This window comes from Sus scrofa, chromosome 13 (assembly GCF_054392235.1).
Source record: "Sus scrofa isolate SSC_HxYL_T2T_F1_AM1 chromosome 13, Sscrofa_HxYL_maternal_Yorkshire_Landrace_v2.0, whole genome shotgun sequence".
Lineage (NCBI taxonomy): Eukaryota > Metazoa > Chordata > Mammalia > Artiodactyla > Suidae > Sus > Sus scrofa.
Window position 1 is genome coordinate 86,370,359 of NC_139395.1, and position 20,505 is coordinate 86,390,863.

Sequence of the window (20,505 nt, forward strand, 5' to 3'; positions counted from 1 at the left end):
ACCCAACAAAATAGCTACAGATTACACTATCTAGGTCAAGCAACAGGCAAAATTTGGGCAGTTATGGAGCAGGTATTTTTGGAAAGTAGGTCCTTCCCATGACTGGTAATGTTCTCACCCTACTTTGCCCACATCAGAGTGAGGGGAAGGGAGAGAGCAGAGTCAGTGCTCAGCCAAGATCCCACACCAGTCCTGTCTCCCACCAGCTTGGTGTCTCTGTGGTAAAACTGAAGTCAGTCTTTCATGAGGGGTCAAATGACAGGCTCAGTGCGCACAGTGGGCCGTACAGAGAAGGGGCTGAAAAACACGCCCACCAGACAATGCTACGGAGCTGGGGTCATTTGGGACCCACGTTTCCAATACATGCAAAGGCGCTTTGACACAAAGCAGCACACATGACCTGCTCACAGAAACACACACGGGCTGTGCACATGGCCACACATTTTTCTTTTTTCTTTTTTTTTTTTTTTTTTTGTCTTGTTGCCATTTCTTGGGCCACTCCCGCGGCATATGGAGGTTCCCAGGCTAAGGGTCGAATTGGAGCTGTAGCCACCGGCCTACGCCAGAGCCATAGCAACACAGGATCTGAGCTGCATCTGTGACCTACACCACAGCTCATGGCAACGCCGGATCGTTAACCCACTGAGCAAGGGCAGGGACCGAACCCGCAACCTCATGGTTCCTAGCCGGATTCGCTAACCACTGTGCCACGACGGGAACTCCCCACATTTTTCATTTGTTCGGTGTGGACTGAGTGTCTGCCACCACCAGCCCCTGCTGGAGGGACTGAGGTGCTTCAGGAGTGACACAGAAATAGCTCCCTTCTAGTAAAAAGGAGGCAGACAAGGAGGCAAGCTGGATGCTTGCAGGAGGAGCAGAGCCCACTCTGGAGAAAATGAAGGTAGTGGGAGGGGTTCCCAGGATGCGGACATCTGAGGGCAGTCACAGGAGGTGGCACCTGGGCTGAGGCCAGTCCTGAGGACAGTGCAAAGGCCCAGAGGCAGGACAAAGCTCATTAAGTTGGAGACACAAGGGTCAGTGTGGCCAGATGGTGAAAAAGCAGCACCCCAGAAGGTGAAGCTGTTGGAAGGGCCGGAGCCTAGAGCAGGGAGGCTCCCAGGGGCCGACGGGGAGCGTGGGTTTTATTCTCACTGCCGAGGGAAGCCACTGGAGAGCATCTGAAGTAGGGAGCCTTTCTTATCCCACTTTGCATGTCTCAGCAGCACCCTGTACCCACCATCGCTGCAGCCTCTCCAATCTTAGACCAGGAGACCTGCCAGAAACTACCAAGCACTTGGGACCCATGAGGCAGAGGGATTCGGCAGCCCACAGCTCAATGCCAGTGTGGGGCAGGGGTGCAGGGCCGATCAAGCCCCACCTCCCACGGAGGCCAACCTGAGATGCAGCCTCCAGAGCGATCCCTCCCTTCTCTGTTTGACTCTCTTCTGTCCTTGAAACACAGGAGCTTCCTGTGGATTCTTGTCTCGGACTGTTCTCAGGGGAGCCCAGGCTAAGACACGTGCTCTAACTGTAAAGTGTCCCTGGCTGTGGGGTGGAGGACAGTCCCGCTGTGGGATCGCAAAGGTGGCCCTGTCTCTTGACCCAAATGCTGTGTTCCGAGAGCTGAGAGAACCCAGACCAGGAGCACCCTGATTTCCCCACGGCCAAGCACGGCTCCTCCACTGAAGGCCCAGGCCTGCCACTTGGCAGGGCCCCAGGGAAACTGAGAGAAGGTTAATGAGTCTGATCAGCCACCCTGGCCACCTGAGTACCAGGCGAGCAGATCAGCAGCATCCTGAGCCATCACCTGGACAGCACGGCAGAAGCCAGAGCAGAACCACCACATGGATACAGGGAAGGTGGTGGTGGTGGGGGCTGTGGGTGCAGGCCTCACACCCAGCATCAGGAGAAAGGTGGTCTAGAGGCACAGTGATTGGCCAAGGAAGGCATCTCAGCTTCATGCTGAGTCCAAACCCATCTGCCTGTCTGCCTACCTGCCTCCCTGCCCCAGTCCTCAGCAGAGGCCCAGTGGTTGGGGGTCCCCTCTGCCCCTGCTGCATGTGGCACACAGCTTCCACCCACCCTGACTGCCACTCCGGCACCCAGTCCTTTGTCCTTACAGCAGCCAACCTGGAGCTTCCAGAACCCAGCTAAGATCCCGCAAGCCCCTCTGTCCTCCAGCCTCTGGTACACCCCCCCAAGCTCCCAGGGTCTGCCTCCTTGCTGGCCCTGAGCGTTCCAAGGCCTCAAGACCCCTGGCTGAAATGTTCTCCCAGACATGCACCTGGCGCTGCCAATCCTGCCCAACCTAGATGCAAACATCAGCTCTGGACAGGCCTTGACCACCACGCTGCCTTAAAGGGCACCATCCTCTCCCCTCACTTTCTTCAGCACCTGGCCTGACACAGGCACCTCTTAAATGTTTACTGTCCCCTCCTTCACTTGCGTTTCTTGAAGGTAAAGGCTGTGTCCGGCTGGCTTTCTGCATACGCCCAGCACCCTGCCCAAGGTGCTGGATTCACATACAGCACCTGTCTGGATGGACTGTCTTCCCTGCATGGATGAGCACCTGTCTGCCCTCAGAGCCTGCTACGTGGCCCACCTAGCCTCCCTCTAGCAGCCTGGTACCAGCCTAGGAAAGGTCACCTTTGGGTGATTTCCCTCCTGATGCACCAAAGCGAACGTTTCACTACCCAGAGTACACAAGCACCGTTAAACTACCCCCTTCAAGTCCGGAGAACACCTGCCCAGTGGAAACCACCACCGCGCCCTCCTCCTTCCCCACCTGCCAGAAGTTCTCCACCCGAACACTCACTGGACAGGCAGATGGGGACTTTGCCCTGCCATCACACCTGAGCCCTCACCCAACGCTCCCCTCCCAGCAGCACAGTGCCAGCTGCTCTGACCTTCCCAGCCAGGCTCTCTCGTCTGGCTGTGGGGGAAATCCTCTGAGCTGCTGACAACCAGAGTGACATCCAGGAGCATCAGGGCGCAGAGGGGAGGAGGGAGGCCCGCTCAGGATGGACAAGGTTCCCAGGACTCAAAAGCCGGGAGAGGGGCTGCCTCCCACCCACTTCTGCAGGGGTTAGTCAGGTGAGTTACAAACAGGCAGTGCTGGGGTGGGGATCAAGGCAGGAGGAGTCCTGGGTTTTGGGTCCTTCTTTGTCTGGGTGACAAGCAGGCTTGAGCTTACAGGTGGCTGCCTCGATCAGGGAAGCACGTCTCGAGGTGAGCGATGAGGATATTTTCCCTGCTAAGCCCACACCTGACAACTCCCAGTTCACACAGTTCCTCTGAGTCACCACACCCATGATGGGCCATTATCCTTTTGTCATTATCTCTTTTCCAGGAAAGACTGCATTCATCTTGACCTTCTGATGAACTCCTAGCTAACCTTCAGAACCCCAGTTCAAGGTCACCTGGTCAGGCTCCCGTGACACAAAGGCCTCGGCCCTCAGCCCTTTAGTCTTGTCTCTATAATAGCACAGCACATAGTATGTTAAGAGGCCCAAACCTGGGTGCCTTTGGGGTCCAGGCAAGGAACATAAAATGCAATAAAATGACAGAAAAGGATAACCTGTCTAAAGCAAATTCAATAAAAAGCAAACAAGCAAATCACTACTGTGCAGGCCAAACAAAAGAGGCCTCATGGTGGAAACAGGTATCTTTTGCCATCGAGAACAGGCTCTGAAATGGAAAGACCCCATCTCATTCCTTCGAACCCTGGTGATGAGTAGGTGCTGGACAAGGAAACCTGCTGAGGGTAGGTCCTGCAGTGAGGCCAGTGGGAAGGCAACAAGGCCCAAGGCGGAGAGCTGCTTTCCAGGGAATCCTGGCCACGGCTTCTGGACAGAGCTCCCACGTACCCCCATGGGAAGTCAGTTCTGCTTATTAGGCTAAATAAAATAAACAGCACCGTTGGCAGTTCAGGCCCCAGAACCTGTGTCTGGCACCATTCCTCCCAATGGAAAGAGAAGAGGATTTTATTTGAACAGACTTTCTTCTGCCTGATGTCACCAGCAGTGGGAAGTTCCTTGCTTCTTCAAGGCAGAAAAGAACCTTGGAAAGAAGAGTTCCCAAGACAAAACTCTGAAAACTAGTCAGATGGCCCCAAATACAAGTCTCTGTGCTGCTGCTTGTTGCTTCCCAGGACATGGGGAGTCAGAACCAGGAGGTGGTCTGCAAGCCATTCCCTGGCTAGCCGCTGTCCCTTCTCCTGCCTCAGCCCTCAGGGAAGAGCTTGGCCCGGGGATCACATTGGAGGGGCACATCACATGGACCTGATAAGACAGCACCTCTGCACTGTAGGTAAAGCCAGCAGACAGACTCCTGGGCCCAAGTTCCTCCTGTCCCTGAACATGGTTGCTCAGGATCTAAGCATTAGGGGCTTCTGTGTCCCTTGCTACCATGCAGCTCTCCCTGTAGGGCCACAGCCACGGAAGAGAAAGGGAGATCTATTCCCATATTCTGTTCCACCAGCTGAGGGACCAAGGACAGTCAGGTAGCTTCCTGGTGCTTGCGTTTCCTCTCCAGCATCATGGGGACAGTGGTGGGAGCATGGGGCAAAGGTAGTAGATGTGCTTTCAGACCCTCGGGGCTGGCTCTGCCGGAGCTACCCAACAGTGCTTTCCATCCTTAGGCAGCCCCGGTGGGTGACTCGCTGCATCAGAGAGCGTGGTCCAACTCCGAAGCCGTGTGCCCTCTGCTGTGTGCACTGCTCCTCCACAGACCGTGTCCCGGACATTGGTCATGAAACCAAATGACTTGATGAGTTACCCGACCCACAGGAACCAGTTAGCCTGTCCTGAAGTCCTGGTGGGAAAGGCCCAGCCTCTGCCCGTGGAGGCTGAGGGAAGCCTGGGCTCCCTCAGCAGCAAGAAGGCCCTGGGAGCTGACAACCAAGGTGGGACTCACTGAGCCACCTCCCTGCTCGCAGCCCCTTCAGGCACAATGGGGAACCCAGGCGGGACACAGAAGCCCTGTGCTCCCAGGGAGGGTGAGGGCAGGGACCGCAGCTCCTGGACTCCCCCACCCCACACCAGACAAAGCTGACCATTTGCCTCCTCAGCCCAGCACACTCCTTCCAGCACGACTGAAAGGCATCTCATCCAGCCCTCAGATGAACATCAGGCCCCTCCTGCCTCCAAGGCTGTGCACGAACACAGCTGGGAGCAGAGCCCCAAAATCTATTCACTGGGAACTGTCCTCCTTGAGGGCCCAGGCTGAAACCCACTGCCTCTGTGACCCCTGGGAGAGGACCAAGCCTCGTTGGTACCCTAGGCACCCAGCACATGCCCTGAGACAGCATGGTACCTGCAGGCTCTGTCGTTCAGGAATAGAATGAACTTCAAATATCTGGTCCTGCTACTGCCACAGTAACCACTCACATGCTTGTCAGGCCGCAGTTTGGCAATTCAGCCCCTGCAACATCAGCATGGATGGCATCTATGCCACTCAGGCATGTGCACATCTGTCCCCACAATCAAACATGAGCTCCTGGGGCACAGAGACGCCTCTCAGGTACCTTTTCTCTCATCAGTGCTCAAAACAGCACCTGGGAGACGGGAGTACTCATGGAACAAACCCTGAACCCACCAACAGGCAGGTTCTGCCCTGGGGGTCATATGGAAACTTCCAGCCAACGACAAAGATTATGCTCAACAGAAGCATTTTTCTGGCATTTTCCCTTTTCATCTCAATTTGCCTGCTGCTCCAGACAGAAAAGGCCAGCTCAAGCCCAGGTCCCTTAAATGAAACCCCAAGAAACAAAGAGAGCAAAAAGGAATCTTTAACAATAAATCAGAATGGAGATCAAACTTGGCCTCATCCCCAGTAGGGGACCTATGTCACATGCCGCGTGCTCGGCAGCACTGTGGGTGCAAACATCCCCATGACTCATTCTCGCCAAAACCCTTTCTTGCAAGTCTCACTGAGCCTCGAAGCACAGTCTCCAGTTTACAGAAAATGTAAGGGATAGAGGAACAATGGAAAAGACACCATGAGAAATGGGAGAAAAATTCAGAAATTGACTCAAAAAAATCATTGTCATCAAAAATTAAGTGACGCATTGTTCTAGACTAAACCCACACTGGACTCTGGTTCAAGGGGAAAAACACTATAAAAGACATTTTGGAGGAAGATGGGGAAACTCAAAAATGGACTAGACAGTAGATGATTACGGAAACACTGATTTGCTACAGTTTGATAATATACTGTGCTTATTCTTAAAAGTCTTATGACAAGGTATCCAGGAGTGAAGCATCATGATATTGGCAACTTACTTTCAAATAAAAAAATTTATATTACACCCAAAGATACAGCAAATATAGCAAAAGATGAACAACAGTTAAATCTATGTATAGTATGTATAGTATGTATAGTATACATGTGCTATTCTTCCAACTTTTCATTTCTGAACTTGTTCACAGTGAAAAATTGGGGAAAATAAAAGTATTAATAATATCCTGAGGATGAAAATATTACTGATATGAAAAAGAATCAACTGGAGATCTAGGAAATGAAAAATGTAGTTGTCCAAGAACCCAAAAGATAAAATGAATACTGGAATAGATATGGCTGAAAAGTAAACTGGAGAGCTGGAAGGTGGGGCCAGGGCCGCTGGAACACAGCACAGCAGAGCACACGGTCACGGTCACAACGGAGGACAGACTTTAAGCCCAGCTCCTGCCCTGTGCAACCTTCCGAGAACAGGGCGGGGGTAGGGGGATGCGAAGAAGTGCATTGAAGCAATAAAAGCAGATGCTGTGGAGCTTCAGGAATACAGGGCTTTTCATACTGATTACACCTTCAGAGACGATGAATGGAAACAGTCCGTCGCCTGGACAGAGTGCTTCTCCCACTTGCCCTGGTGAGTAGGACTTGGGGCGTGGTGAGTGGAAGAAAAACTAAGCAGGGCGAGGAAGGGGTGAAAAGTAACTCAGACCTCAAAAACATTACACAAGGACTCCCTTGATGTGATTCCATGTCCATGCGTGTCCAGAGCAGGCAGCTCCGCAGAGATGGGCTGGGCGAGGGTGGATGGAATGGGAGTGAGAGCTAAGGGGTATCAGGTTCCCCTCTTGGTGATGAGTATAGAAAACAAAACAAAAAAACAGGAGTTCCCATTGTGGCTCCACAGGTTAAGAACCTGACTAGTATCCATGAGGATGCAGGTTTAATCCCTGGCCTTGATCAGCAGGTTAAGGATCCGGTGTTGCCGTGAGCTATGGTATAGGTCGTAGAAGAGGCTCGAATCCTACATTGCTATGGCTGTGGCATAGGCTGGCAGCTGTTCCCTAGCCTAGGAACTTCCATATGCCACAAGTGCAGCCCCCCCCCAAAAAAAAAGAGAGAGAAGAAAAAACACAGAACTGTACACTTTTTTCTTTTTACGGCCACACCTGTGGCATATGTTAAGTTCTCGGACTAGAGGTCGAATCAGAGCTGCAGCTGCTGGCCTATACCACAGCCACAGCAACACAGGCTCCGAGCCATATCTGTGGCCTACATTGCAGCTTGAGGCAACACAGGATCCTTAACCCACTGAGCAAGCCCATCAAAACCCACATACTCATGGATACTGGCCAAGTTCTTAACCCACTGAGCCACAAAGGGAACTCCCAAACTGCACATTTTAAATGGGAGAATTTATGTTACATGAGTTATATCTCAATGAAGACTTTTTAAAAAAAGAACTTGGTAGCGGGCTACCTTGAACAGGATGGTCAGGTAAGGCCGACTTACGTAAAGAAAACAATAACCTGTAGATGCACATACCCCTGTCCACACACACAGCAAACCGCCCCAGGCGTCCTGGTACACGGACCCTTTCACCCATCCCCACTCCTTCCCAGCGGGAGGGGACCCTGAGCTCAGTTCCCCAGCTCTGGCATAGACCCACCCCTCTCTGCATGCTGAGCTTCCAGACCCAGGGACAACCTGCCTTGGCAAACGGACCCCCTCACCTCTTTCTTTTCTCATTCATTCAGCCATCACTGGTCAAGGGCTTATTCTGGGCAAAATAACCCAATGAAAACTGCAAAGTCAGAGTTCACATGACATTATTTACCTTGTGATTTCAATACAAAGTTGTTGTTTTTTTCTGAGCATTTCATCTATAATACAAACACGGCAGATATTGATGATTCCTAGCTGGCAAAGTGGAGTTGATTCTGTGATCCATTTTTTGGTCATGAAATCATCCATTCTTGGTGACTTAAAGCCCAAGAGTAAAAAAACAAGTTAAACCAAAAAAAATAAATAAATAAATGTTTCGCTGGAAAATATAAATAGAACATTTTTAATGTTAAAATTTGATTTTTACACTTCTCAGGCATAAAAAAGGCAGGGGTGGGAACTATCTGGGTTGGAACTACTGGGAACTTTCTTCAGGAATGCTGGTCCCTAAGCAACTGTGTGGTCCTGCCCCCTCACACAGCAGCGAAGGAGACTGACACCAGGGCAGGAAATGAAGACCAATGCCGCCTTGAGCTGGAGGCCACTTCTGCAGGCCTCTCAAATGAAGGTGAACTTTGCCCCTTCAGGGCAACTGGCCCTGTGTCCTCAGGCAAGGCCCCTGCCAGATGTGGGCAACGGCTCATGTGGAACCAAAGGCCTCTGACAAAGTGGACTCTGACCCTCTTAGTCATCAACCCCCCTGAAGGGCCTACCAATGGCAGAACTACAGGTCCTAAGGGTTGTCACAGGAGGAGGGGTTGTCACAGGAAACGTGCATACAACTTCTCAAGGAGGCCACTTTGAGAAGGGCAGTGCCTAGTGACACAGCTAAGTTCTAGGTTCTTTACTGAACCCAGGATTGAATCAGAGTTGCAGCTGCAGCAATGCTGGATTCTTGAACCCACTGTGCCAGGCTGGGGATCAAATCTGTGCACCAACAATGAGCCAAGCTGATGCAGTCAGACTCTTAAGCCACTGCACCATAGCGGAAACTCTGGTACTGCTTTTCACAAATCAGTCACACCACCTTCTGGTCTGATTACCTACGTGTGATCACTCCCCAGCCTGTGTGGAAACTCAAACACCTGGTCTAGGCCATGCCAGCACCTGCCAGTGCCAGAAAGGGAGGCCCGAGGCCAAGCAGAGCACAGAAGGGAGGAGACGGGTCAATCCACAGATCCCCAAAGCAGGTCAGAGAGGCCTCTAGCTACCAGCACTGACCTGGTTCTGTTGCTGTATGTTCAATACAACAGCATTTCACAGGCCATTCTAGAAGGCAGGAGCTTTCTTTTGTTTATGCTGGCCATATGCACCATTCTCTCAACTAATCTGAGTTAATCAGGATTTGTTTAAGCAGCACATGGCATCAGGATGTTGACAGGACACTGCTAATCAAAATCTAAGAAAATGGAAAATGCAAATGACACATGATGGCCTGGACTATAAATTGGCCCCAAACCTTTCTGTGTATGTGTGTGTGTTTGTGTGCATATGCAAGCTGGCAACAATAGAGGGTGTGACACAGCGGTGAGGACAAGGCAGCAGACCAGGAGCCTGGCGAGGTCTGGCTGACCGGCCCTACCCGCTCTGGGAGGTGGGGTGTCACATGGCCCAGAGGACCAGGGGGAACCGGGCACGAGAACCATGGTAGAAACTGGGAAGATGGGGCCCAGGGGAGAGAGGGCTGCCCCATTACCACCAAATTCTACCACCTCCTGGTGCCCAAAGCCTCCAAAGGAAGCTAGATGGTGTCAAGCCTCAGCAAGGGCCTGCGCGGGCCTGGCTACACGGGGCCAGGCGGAGGCAAGGAAGATGCAAACAGGCTGACGCACGTAAAGATGAGAGCAGGTGGAGGCACTGGGCGGCGAGGAGTCTGGCCCCTGAGACTCTGTCTCCCTGGGTGGCCCTAGCAGACTTGCCTTTTCTCATACAGCAGGCCCTCTCTCAGTGGGCAGGGCCACGGGATTCTTTGCATTTTGCTACCAGGGTAACAGTGGAGGTAAAATGGCACCAGGGCAGCCAGGCAGCAGGCTGAGAAGAATCCCTCCTCACGTGACCACGATGAGGTCAGCCCCCACCTGCTGATGTCCCATGGTGGGTCAGGTCCCTAAAGCTCAGGCTCAACCATGAACAGATTGGAAGCAATGATGCTGCCCGAAGCCCCAGGTGGCCAAGAGGCTCTAACACGGGCCCTCTTTCCACTGTCTTCCCGCTACAAGGGCTGCCTCGAGACTGTCCCAGATCTCAGGAGGAGGGGTTCATTTTCCAATAAGGATGGCTGTTGGTGGCATCAAGAACAGATTTCGGAGTTCCCGTCGTGGCGCAGTGGTTAACGAATCCGACTGGGAACCATGAGGTTGCGGGTTCGGTCCCTGCCCTTGCTCAGTGGGTTGAGGATCCGGTGTTGCCGTGAGCTGTGGTGTAGGTTGCAGACGCGGCTTCGGATCCCGCATTGCTGTGGCTCTGGCGTAGGCCAGCGGCTACAGCTCCGATTCGACCCCTAGCCTGGGAACCTCCATATGCTGTAGGAGCGGCCCAAAGAAATAGCAACAAGACAAAAAAAAAAAAAAAAAAAAAGAACAGATTTCTTCAGGAGTTCTGTTGTGGTTCATTAGGAATGAACACAACTAGTATCCGTGAGGATGCAGGTTCAATCCCCGGCCTCGCTCAGTGGGTTAAGGATCCTGCGCTGTGGTGAGCTGTGGTGTAGGTTGCAGACTGAGTTCGGATCCCAAGTTGCTATGGCTATGGTGTAGACCAGCAGCTGTGGCTCTGATTTGACACCTAGCCTGGGAACTTCCATATGATGCAGGTGTGGCCCCTTAAAAAAAAACAAAAACAAAAACAAAAACAGACTTCTTCAGACAACCACCATGATGGAGAACTGCTCTCTTACTTAAAAATTCTTTTGCTATTTCTTTTTTTTTTTTCCTTTTGCTATTTCTGATCAAACAGGAATAGCCAAACCAACTTTATGCAAACAGGACTAGCCTAAGAGCAAAGCCAGATCCCTGGTTGTAAGGTCTGAGGATGATGCAAACTTAAAAAAGAAGCCCTTTCCTCCCACCCAGGCCTTACCCTCTTTCAGACAAGGAGACCTGTGAAGCCCAGGGCGGGGCCTGAGCACCAGGGTCAAAGGTCCTGAAAGGTGAGGGCCGGGGTCCCAGGGCAGAGACTGAGCTCTGTGAGGGACAGCCCTGGCTGCCTCCCCAGCACAGGAACAGTGACCCCTACACAGAGCTTGGCAAAGGGGTGCTACTCTCCAAGGCTGACCTGTATGCATTCCCTGTGAGGTGCACAGTCCAGTTTACATAAGAGGCCTTTGTGTCGTCCCAGATAAGCAGACCCAGAGCAGTGCTTGGGAATTTTGCAGGATTTAGCACCGGCTGAGATTTCCTGGGGGACGGTGAGGTGGGAGGGAGCAGGTTAAGAAATAATCTGTCTGATCTAAGGAGGAAAATGCTAACAACAGCAACAATAAAATAATCCCTTGTGTGTGTAATGCCTTGGTTTATTCACAAGAGCACTTTTAGGATAGACAAGAAACGGGTCCCACTGACTGCCTTTACTTACGGGGCGGACAGAAACGAAAGGGAGGTTGTTTTACTGTATACCCTTTTACATCTTTGAGGTCATTAAATTCTGAACCTTGAGGATGAGTTACCCAAAAACATACCAGGGGAATTTTAAACTACTCTGAGTGTCTCCACAGCTGCCTGACAACACCAAGAAGCAGAGAGAACAAAGATCATCTGTCTTATTTTGCAAAGGAGGAAGCCTGGGGCTATAGGAGGCAAAGGACCTGCCACTTTGTGACGAGGATGCCTGGAGATAGGTGTGGGACCCGGCTCTTCAGACTCCAGGTCCAGAGTTCTCTTCCAGAGGCACCACCTGAAAGGCCAGCAGCTCCCAGATTCACCCTCCAAGCTCAGTCCTTGCAGGGAAAGCTGAGAAAAGGCATGGGGTAGCACCGGAGAGCCCTCCCCCTTGGCCAGGGAGCCTTCTTAACCAGCAGAGCAGGTATGTGGAGCTGGCTGGATGCTCCATTAGCTGACAAACACCCCGAAATTCCTTGGGGTTTCAACCCTCACCACTGAAAATCTATAAAACAGGAGTTCTTGTCATGGTGCAGCAGAAACAAATCCGACCAGGAACCATGAGGTTTCGGGTTCGATCCCTGGCTTCACTCAGTGGATTTAGGATCCGGTGTGGCCGTGAGCTGTGGTGTAGGATGCAGATGCGGCTCAGATCCTGCGTTGCTGTGGCTGTGGTGTAGGCCAGCAGCTGTAGCTCCGATTTGACCCCTAGCCCGGAAACCTCTTTATGCCGTGGGTTCAGCACTAAAAAGCAAAGTAAATAAATAAAATATACATAAATTAAAAAAAAAATCTATAAAATGCCCCAAGTCCACATGCTTATTTATGTAGTGGCCACAACTGCATCTTCACTAGATTCATTAACTTGCAGAATCTTAGGGTCATGGTTATTTATAAACTGGGAGGGACTCAAGAAGGGTAGTCAAGTATGAAAATGAACACTGGACTTAGGAGCCAGGACGACCCTGGGTTCAAAGCCTGATTTTGCTACTGACTTGGGTGGTGGTCTTAGACATGCTGATCGCTTCCCTTATTTTGGCCTCAGCTTTCTCCCTATAAATAAAAGTCAATCAACAGACATGAAGAGAGTACCATGTGTCTGACATGGCTGTAGGCCCAGATTCACAGGTATGCCAGGCAGACCGGATCCCTGTGCTCTGAAGGACCCGATGTTGAATGGGAGAAACCCACAAAGAAGGTGAGGTCAGGCCCTGGTAAGTGCTATGAACTCAGCCCTGAACTTGTCCTGTAATAGGATGGAGGGTGTGGGAGGTCAGGGGAGGCCTCTGGCTGAAGAAGTGGCAGGTACACTGGGAGCTGAATGATGAGAGGCAGCCCTGACACGGGGGCCTGGGGCAGAGTGTGACAGGCAGGGCAGCAGACGCCAAGGGCCTGAGGCAGACACATGTGAAGGACAGAGAGGCGCAGTGAGGAGTTGTGAGTATGTGGCAGAGGCAGGGAGATGAAATTGGCGAGGCAGACCAGGGCCCACCTCTCCAGGTAAGGAGTTTGGTTGTGACTCTGGCTGCAAAGGGAAATGACTATAGAAATTTGATTTGTGATGTTTCAAACTTTTTATTTTTTGGCAGCATAACTTTTCAATCAAATAAAAATGAGTAGAACCTCAATGTGAAACTAGATAAAAGTACTAGTATGGCTCTACTAGGTGAGGAGCTGGCTAAAGTCCTTGTGGTCCTGGGCCTCTGGATCTTCTCTGTTCAGCCAAAGTGCTGCAGCTCAGAGGAGCTGGAAAGACACTAGGTGACCTATCTCTGAGGCTCCTCAAGCACTAACCAGAGCCAGCAGGCCCAGGGAGAGGCAGCTTGGACGCGGGATACTTGCTGGACCCCAGACAGGCCTGGAAAGATTTTTAACTAAATCCCTGATGTGGACATGCTTTCTGTGGAAACAACAACAATAAAATCTGGCTCCTCAAAGGCTCCAGTTAAAATCACACTGCTGAAACTATAGGGACAGAAAACAGATCAGTGGTTGCCAGGGCCTGGGGTGAAGCAAGGACGCTGACACAAAGGGACACAAGGGAACTTTCTGGGTTGATGGAAGTAATCTATATCCCAAAGGTGGTGGTGATTATGGGGCTGCAAATGTTGGTCAAAATTCCCAGAAATGTACACCTAAAATGAGTGACATATACTGTGTGTAAATTAAACGGCAGTAAACTAGATTTTTTTTTTTTTAATATACTACTGGAAGACACCCCAGAGATACTTTACAGGTGAGGAAAAACAACCAGCTCCTGCTGAATAGTCCAGAGGACCTAGAACCTGGGACCTGCCCCCACCCACCCCACCCTGCCCCTCAGCTTCAATTAATAGCCTCTTCAGTGCCCAGGCTTCAGGCTTCTCTGGCTACAAAATGAGGAGGTAAATGATTGCCACAGGCTTTCCCACTCCAGACAATTACATTTGAAGGAATCTGGTAAAAGGGAAAGACCCCCAAAGCCATGGAGTCAGAAAAGCTGGAAGAAAAAGTCCAGGTCTGTCACCTGCCAGCTGTGTGCCTGGGGCAGCCTCTCCCTCGTGAGGTGGGGTTAATTGCAAGAACACATCTGTCAACATCTGACACACAACACACTCTCAAGAGGGGTGGCCTCTATGACTATTGGGGAGTTACCATGCCTACACTGCTCTCCTGATCCCGGTCCCATCCAAGAAGAACAATCTGGAGGTGATCAGAAGGAAAAGAAATCACGAAGTGCCTCCCTGCATTGCATAACCTGTGCTCAGCACACAGTACACACTCAGCACAGGTTATCTTGCCAGGTAAACAGGAACACCCTGCCCCCTCCTTGACCACCGTAGCCACCAGGGGAGGGAGAGCAGGTTTGTTTATGCCTATCCGTCAACTCGCCACTTCCCCATGGCTCTGGCATTATCTCAGGACACAAACTCACCCGAGGACACACTCCACCCATCCCACAGCCCTTCCCTCGTCACCTGCTCTAAAGGGTGGTCCTGAATAATGACTCAAAGCTGCCTGCCAGACCTTGTTCTATTTTTTCTATCCTAAGAAGACCAAAAACACACAGAAACCAAACCAAAACAAAAACGGAAAACAAAAACCAACCCTTCAGGGAGGGAGTTTTTGCTTCCTGTCACATCTACTCCAGAGGCACTGTGGTCATGTAAAGAGTGTTGGCTGAGTTTTGCTCCACGGTGGGGCAGGAGGGAGGCAACACCCAGAAATTATCCCAATTTTGCAGAAACAAAGAGCTAAGCATCCTGGCAAAAGGCAACGGATAGCAGGCCTATAGCAGCCCAGGGAGGCTGAGCTCCACAGCAGCAGGCTCAAGGGACCCAATACAACCATCCGGCTCAACTCGAAAACACGGAGATAACAGGAGAGACACTTGCCCTGTGCAGTCCCTGTCCAGGGCTCTTAGGCGCTGGCTGGGGAAGTGGGAACTCAAAACCTTGAGAGAAAGGAAAGGATTTCCGAGCAGCGCAGTTAAGTCAAGTTACGGAGCAAGAACAATATAGTCTCTTGCTCTACTAGGAAGGCTGGCACCCAGGTGAAGAAACTGATTCATTAATCACCAATGTTAGTTATCAAACAATTGCTAGGATACTGAGACAGCTACATCTCGCTGTTTCTGTGCGGAGCCATTGCCAGCGCTCGGTCCTCTCCCCCACCTTCCGGTGTCTTGTGAAGTTTTCAGTTCCTACGAGCTGAGCTGGGGGAGGGGACCCAGGCTGGCCCAGGCCGAGTAAAGTTCCACCACCAGGTCCACAAAGAGACTGCAGGGAGGCGTGGCCAGGCCGGAAATTCTGACAAAAAGTTTTGGCCCTCCGGCCCTACAAGCAACTACTTCCTGGTCCCGCCTAGTCGTGGAGGGGGGGTGTCCCCTTCTGCCTAGGGTCCCCACCCGAGGGCCGAATTGGAGACTCCGATCGTGGTGGGGCAGGGCCAGGACGGCCAGGAGCCCCCCCTTGTGCCGGTGCCCTAGGCGCTCCGCCTGCCGGCGCTGGATAAGCTATTTTGGAGCAAAGTCCCCCCGGCGTGCAGCTCTGGAGGGCAGGGCCTCCCCCTCCGCACTCCCCCCAGCGCACGCACCCACGCACCCCGAGGCGGGCGCTGTGCGCACGGAAGCCAAGGCCCAGGCCTGCTCGGACGCGAGGACGGGGAGGGGGCTAGCGGGGGCCGCTGGCCGCTGCAGAGCAGTCGGGGAACTAGCCGCGGCCCCCGCCCCACGGAGGGGACCCTCCAGGGTCCTGACGTCCCTAGTGCCCCGGGGCCCGGCTGCACGGCGGCCCAGGCCGGGACTCCCACCTTGACCCGCTGGCCCTGGATCTCCAGCGTCTTCATGGTGAAGTCCACGCCGATGGTGCTGCCCTGGCGCTCCGAGAAGGCGCCGGTCTTGAAGCGCTGCACTACGCACGTCTTGCCTACGCTCGCGTCGCCCACCAGCACCAGCTTGAACAGGAAATCGTACTGCTCGTCCGGGTCCCCAGGGCCCGGCCCCGCCATGGCCTCGGGAGCCCAAGGGCCGGCACTCTGGACGCTGGGGCGGCCTGGGCTCACGCAAGCCGCGGACCGCCTGGCGACGTGGAAGCGCCGCAACACCTGGAGAAGGGACGCCACCGCCCGCTATGCCCGGGCCCGCCCCACCTGCCCCGCCCCGCAGCCGCGGTTCCGCCCCGGACTCGCCTGGTCCAGCCCTCTACTTAGCGACAGGCCAATCCGGATCTCAGGGCCGCTTTGGGTACTGCCCAGGACACGCCCCTTCCGGACTCCGCCCCCAGACCGCCTGCCATCAGACCCCGCCCCCATCCGTACTGCAGCCTCAGTACTGCCTCTCAGGACCGCCTCCAATGAGACTCCGCCCTCAGACAAGACCCAATCAGAATCCATTTCAGAACCCCCCCTCACCCTTACCCCGGCAAGACCCCTCCCCAATCCCGGCTCTCGGTCCCGCCCCCATTGCCAATGAGCCCTCGGGGATGCCCTCAGCGGGTTAGCACTTCTCGGCTCCGCCCTTAATCCCGCTCACAGCCCAACTCCTCCAGTAGCACCACTCCCTGCACCCGCCTAGCGCCCACAGACTTTGTATGCCTCCCGCTCCCGAGACCTGGCCCATAGCTGGGCTCTCCTACCTGCCTGGCCTCTCCTACCTGAGCTCTCCCAGACCTACATTCAGGAGCGAACTCGAGGGAAGGTGAGGTCTCTGAGACACGTTAACCTAGCCCTTGGACGCAAAATGGCCTCTTCTAGGATGGATCTCTGGGGAAGGGACAGCCAGTGCTCACACCAATAGCACCGACAGGGATCCCCTCCAACAGAGGATGCCATAAGTGGTGGCATTTTCCCATGTTGAATAAGGAAAAGGAGACAAAGAAGGCTTCGGTGAGGCCAAAAACTAAGCTGGCTACAAAACTGGGCCAGAATCCTTGTGGGGAAGGGGCCTGAGGGCTATGTGCTCAAGGTGACACCCCCACCCCAGCCAGGTTTCTGGGAGAGTGGAAGTGGGAGACCCATTTCGTGGGAGGCTAGGCCAGGAGGAGGTGGGGGATCCCAAGCCCAAAAGGCAGCCCACAGTGGTAGAGGGAGCTGCCCAAACATCTCAGGATGGGGACACAGGCCTAGGGGGAACTGACCCACCTGATAAGCATCAAAGATTGTCCTGAGGAGTTCCTGTCCTGGCTCATCAGAAACAAATCCGACTAGGAACCATGAGGTTGCTGGTTCAATCCCTGGCCTCGTTCAGTGGGTTAAGGACCCAGTGTTGCTGTGAGTTGTGGCGTAGGTTGCAGATGCGGCTTGGACCTGGCGTTGCTGTGGCTGTGGTTGTGGCTGGCAGCAACAGCTCCGATTAGACCCCTAGCCTGGGAATCTCCTTGTGCCGCGGGTGTGGCCCTCAAAAGACAAAAAAAAAAAAAAAAGATTGTTCTCAGCGGAGGAAGAAGGGAGGTTCAGGGAGAATTCTGTGGAAGGGACAGACCCATTCTGGGATGGACCAGTGAACCAGGGCTCCTCAGAGAGAGGAGACCTAGATGTCTGTGAGAAGCTTAAAATAGATCAAATAGGATGTATTCCCCAAAAGGCTCCCCAGTTACTAAGATGGAAGGGAACTGAGAATAGTCCTGCCCTCCATAGGCAGCCCCTTACCAAGGGGCTGCAGCCCTCCAATTCCATATAATTTTAAAATCTGATTAATGCCTGCTGCTGGTCAGGTACTCTTCCAAGGCCTTGGAATACATCAGTGACCAAAGCAGAGAAAAATCCACACCCTTCCCATAACTTAAGGAGACCACGGAGAGCAAGTCCACCAGGACCAGTAGTGCCCCAGAATCCTGACCAGCTTTACTAGCCAGGTGGGAAGAGAATGGACCAGGACACAAAGGCAGACTGATAGAGAAGGTGAAGGGTTACTGAACTTCACTGCCATGGGAAACACCCAAATGAAAGGAGCCCCCAAGTGCCATGGAAAAGCAGATCTAGGAGCCCAGATTTGTTACATCAGATTGGAGCCACAGGACACAAGTCCCTCCAAGTAGACTGGAGGATAGTTAGTGGAGACTTCCACATGCTGGGTTGTCTCTGGGGAGGGGGACAGGTTAAAGCCCAGGATCCCACAAAGCAATGTGTGCCTCAAACTGCAAATGGCCACCTGCAGCACCAGATGGGAGGGAAGGGAAAAGTGGGTCCAGGAGACAGGATGGGCTGAGGTCCCACCAACAGGAGGCAGGGGGAGAGGAAGGAAGAAGATTGGGCAGCTGTGGGTACACCGGACAAGCAGCCGGCTAGCAGAAGTGGCCTTTCCATTGGTCTGGCCTGGAACTGGCTAGGGGTTGGTGGAGGGGGGAGGTTGGCCTAGGTATAGCTTATGCCAGAAAACCCAGCCACTATTTGCATTTGTGGGGTGATGGAATTGTTCTAAAACTGGACTGTCATGAGCGTTGCATGGTTCAGGAGATTCATTAAGATATTAAGTTGTACACCTACAATAGGTTTTTGTGGCATGTAAAGTATATGTCAGTAATGCTGTTAAAAAAAAAAAAATCTGCATTTCTTCTCTTTGGTGGTAAATTCCTGAATAGCACAGTGACATTTTAACTGAAATTGAATTATGCTTGTTTGAAATGTAATAATTAAAAAATATTGGTGTCTCAATGCCCAAAATTTCAAATAATGCACATGCCAAATTTTTTAAAATGTGCCAAGAATTTAACATTCTTAAAGCTAATGGTGGTTGGGCTGAATGAATTTTCAGTTTGTGCTACTGCCACATGGTGGCATCATCCTAGCTGCCATATAAATGGAAGCAGGGGCTGTGACCCCAGCGCTCAGGATCAGAACTCCTCCAAGTGGTGAGAATTCTTGCCTCTTCTTCCTTTCTCTTTTCTCCCTTACTTCCCTTCCTTCCTTCCTTCTCTCTTTTCTTTTCCTTTCCTTCTGCAGTCATTATTTAAATACACAGCCTCTAACAATACTATCTGAGTTTTATTTGGCAGAGCCGGAGCTAGTGCTCAAAAAGTGACACCAATCGGAAATAAAGGTGAAAAACACCACGAAGACCAGACACCAGCCATGAATGACATCCTGTGATCTTAATACAGAAGAAGGCTTGCTGTAAAAAATTAAAAGCAGCAAGAATGCAAAACTATGCCACAGCAATTATAGACTGAGGGGGCCTGGCTGCTGCTGGCTGGGCTGGGGAGGCTCCTGGGGTGGGGAGGAGGCAGCCCCAGTTTGCCTGGTGGCCAGAGAAATGTCAGACATCCCGCTGGCTCTCCCAGAGCCCCCAAATGCCTAACCATGGGCCAAAGAAGCCCCGATTCATCCAACAGTGCCAGGTTCATGCTGGAGACTCTTGACTGGAAATACAGGGTCACTGGACTCTCAGCACCCCGACCCCAACATCCACCAGGCCCAGGATGCCCTCCCACTCACTGCCACCCACCCGAGGTGCAATGCCCTCCCCTGGAGGATTGCCCTGTCTTCCTCCCCTCAGCTTCCAGTTGGCCCCCAGCCCCCTATCCCCATCAAGCAGGCCTGCCAGGGACAGACGCAGGGGACACCCACTCACCTCCCCAACTTCATCTGCTCCCCTGCCTCACACCTGCCAGTCTTCAGAGTCCTACCAGCCTGGCAGAGGGACCTGGGAGCACAGCTTATCTTCCTGGGACAGAAACTCTGGCTCGGTGATGCAGAAAAGCCCTATAGGAGACCTTCACTCTATAGCACAAGAGGGTGAAGCAGGAGAGCAGCCATGAGAGAGCCTGGGGGGCAGGGGCAGCCACCACAGCAGACCAGTCTGCTCTTTAGCCCAAGCTACTGCTGCCTCAACTACTGGAAGTAGGGTACCCCCCACCCCCACCCCAGCCTCTCCTGGGGCTTTGGAGGACTAGGTGAGTTGCTGATGTTGCAGAGGATGGGGTGGGGGTAGGTTGATCTGTGAGGAAACAAAACTGGCCCCTTTGCCTCTTGATGCCTTTTAATCTTATCCTTGTTTATAAATTGCCTAAGAGCCAGGGGTCAGAGTGCAGGAGGCTGGGAGTGCTGAGGAGGGCACTATGAGGCCCGGATGGGGCTTGTGTGCTGAGTATTAAGGCACAAGAGAAGATGGCTGTTCTAGACTCACAGCAGGGCCCGTGGGGTAGAAAGTCTATGGACACATCTGTAAGCAGAGTTGCCATTTTGGAAACTGCAGGCAGAGCCAAAGCAAATTTAAACCATGAAACAGATTTCATCAAAGTTTCCTGAGACTGGTTCTGGTGCCTCTGAGCATGACTTGGGCCATAGTGATGGCATCTCTACAAGTGGCCACACCAGCCAAGTCACTCCCTGTTGTTCTAGGCCCCGGGTGGGAGCCCTGCAGAGATGTCCATCTGGGCCCCAGGCAAACAGCCAGCACCTGCAGCAGGAAGGAGCCTTGGGTTGGGCCCATCTCTGCCAGGGACACCTGTGTGTTCTCAGGAAACTGCTTCTCTCT

The 20,505-nt window shown here is 52.8% G+C and overlaps 1 protein-coding gene across 4 annotated transcripts in view; it reads right to left on the minus strand.

Annotated features, from left to right (window-relative positions):
* The window catches only part of RAB43 (RAB43, member RAS oncogene family), a 33,722-nt gene extending 17,584 nt beyond the window's left edge, over window positions 1-16,138 (minus strand). For all 4 annotated transcript variants that reach the window (XM_084989655.1, XM_084989657.1, XM_021069416.2 and 1 more), the window contains exon 1: window positions 15,843-16,138. In XM_084989655.1, the coding sequence (XP_084845781.1) occupies window positions 15,843-16,040 (198 nt within the window). In that variant the 5' untranslated portion in view covers window positions 16,041-16,138. The remainder of the gene's footprint in view (window positions 1-15,842) is intronic.
* Window positions 16,139-20,505: the final 4,367 nt, after the last annotated feature.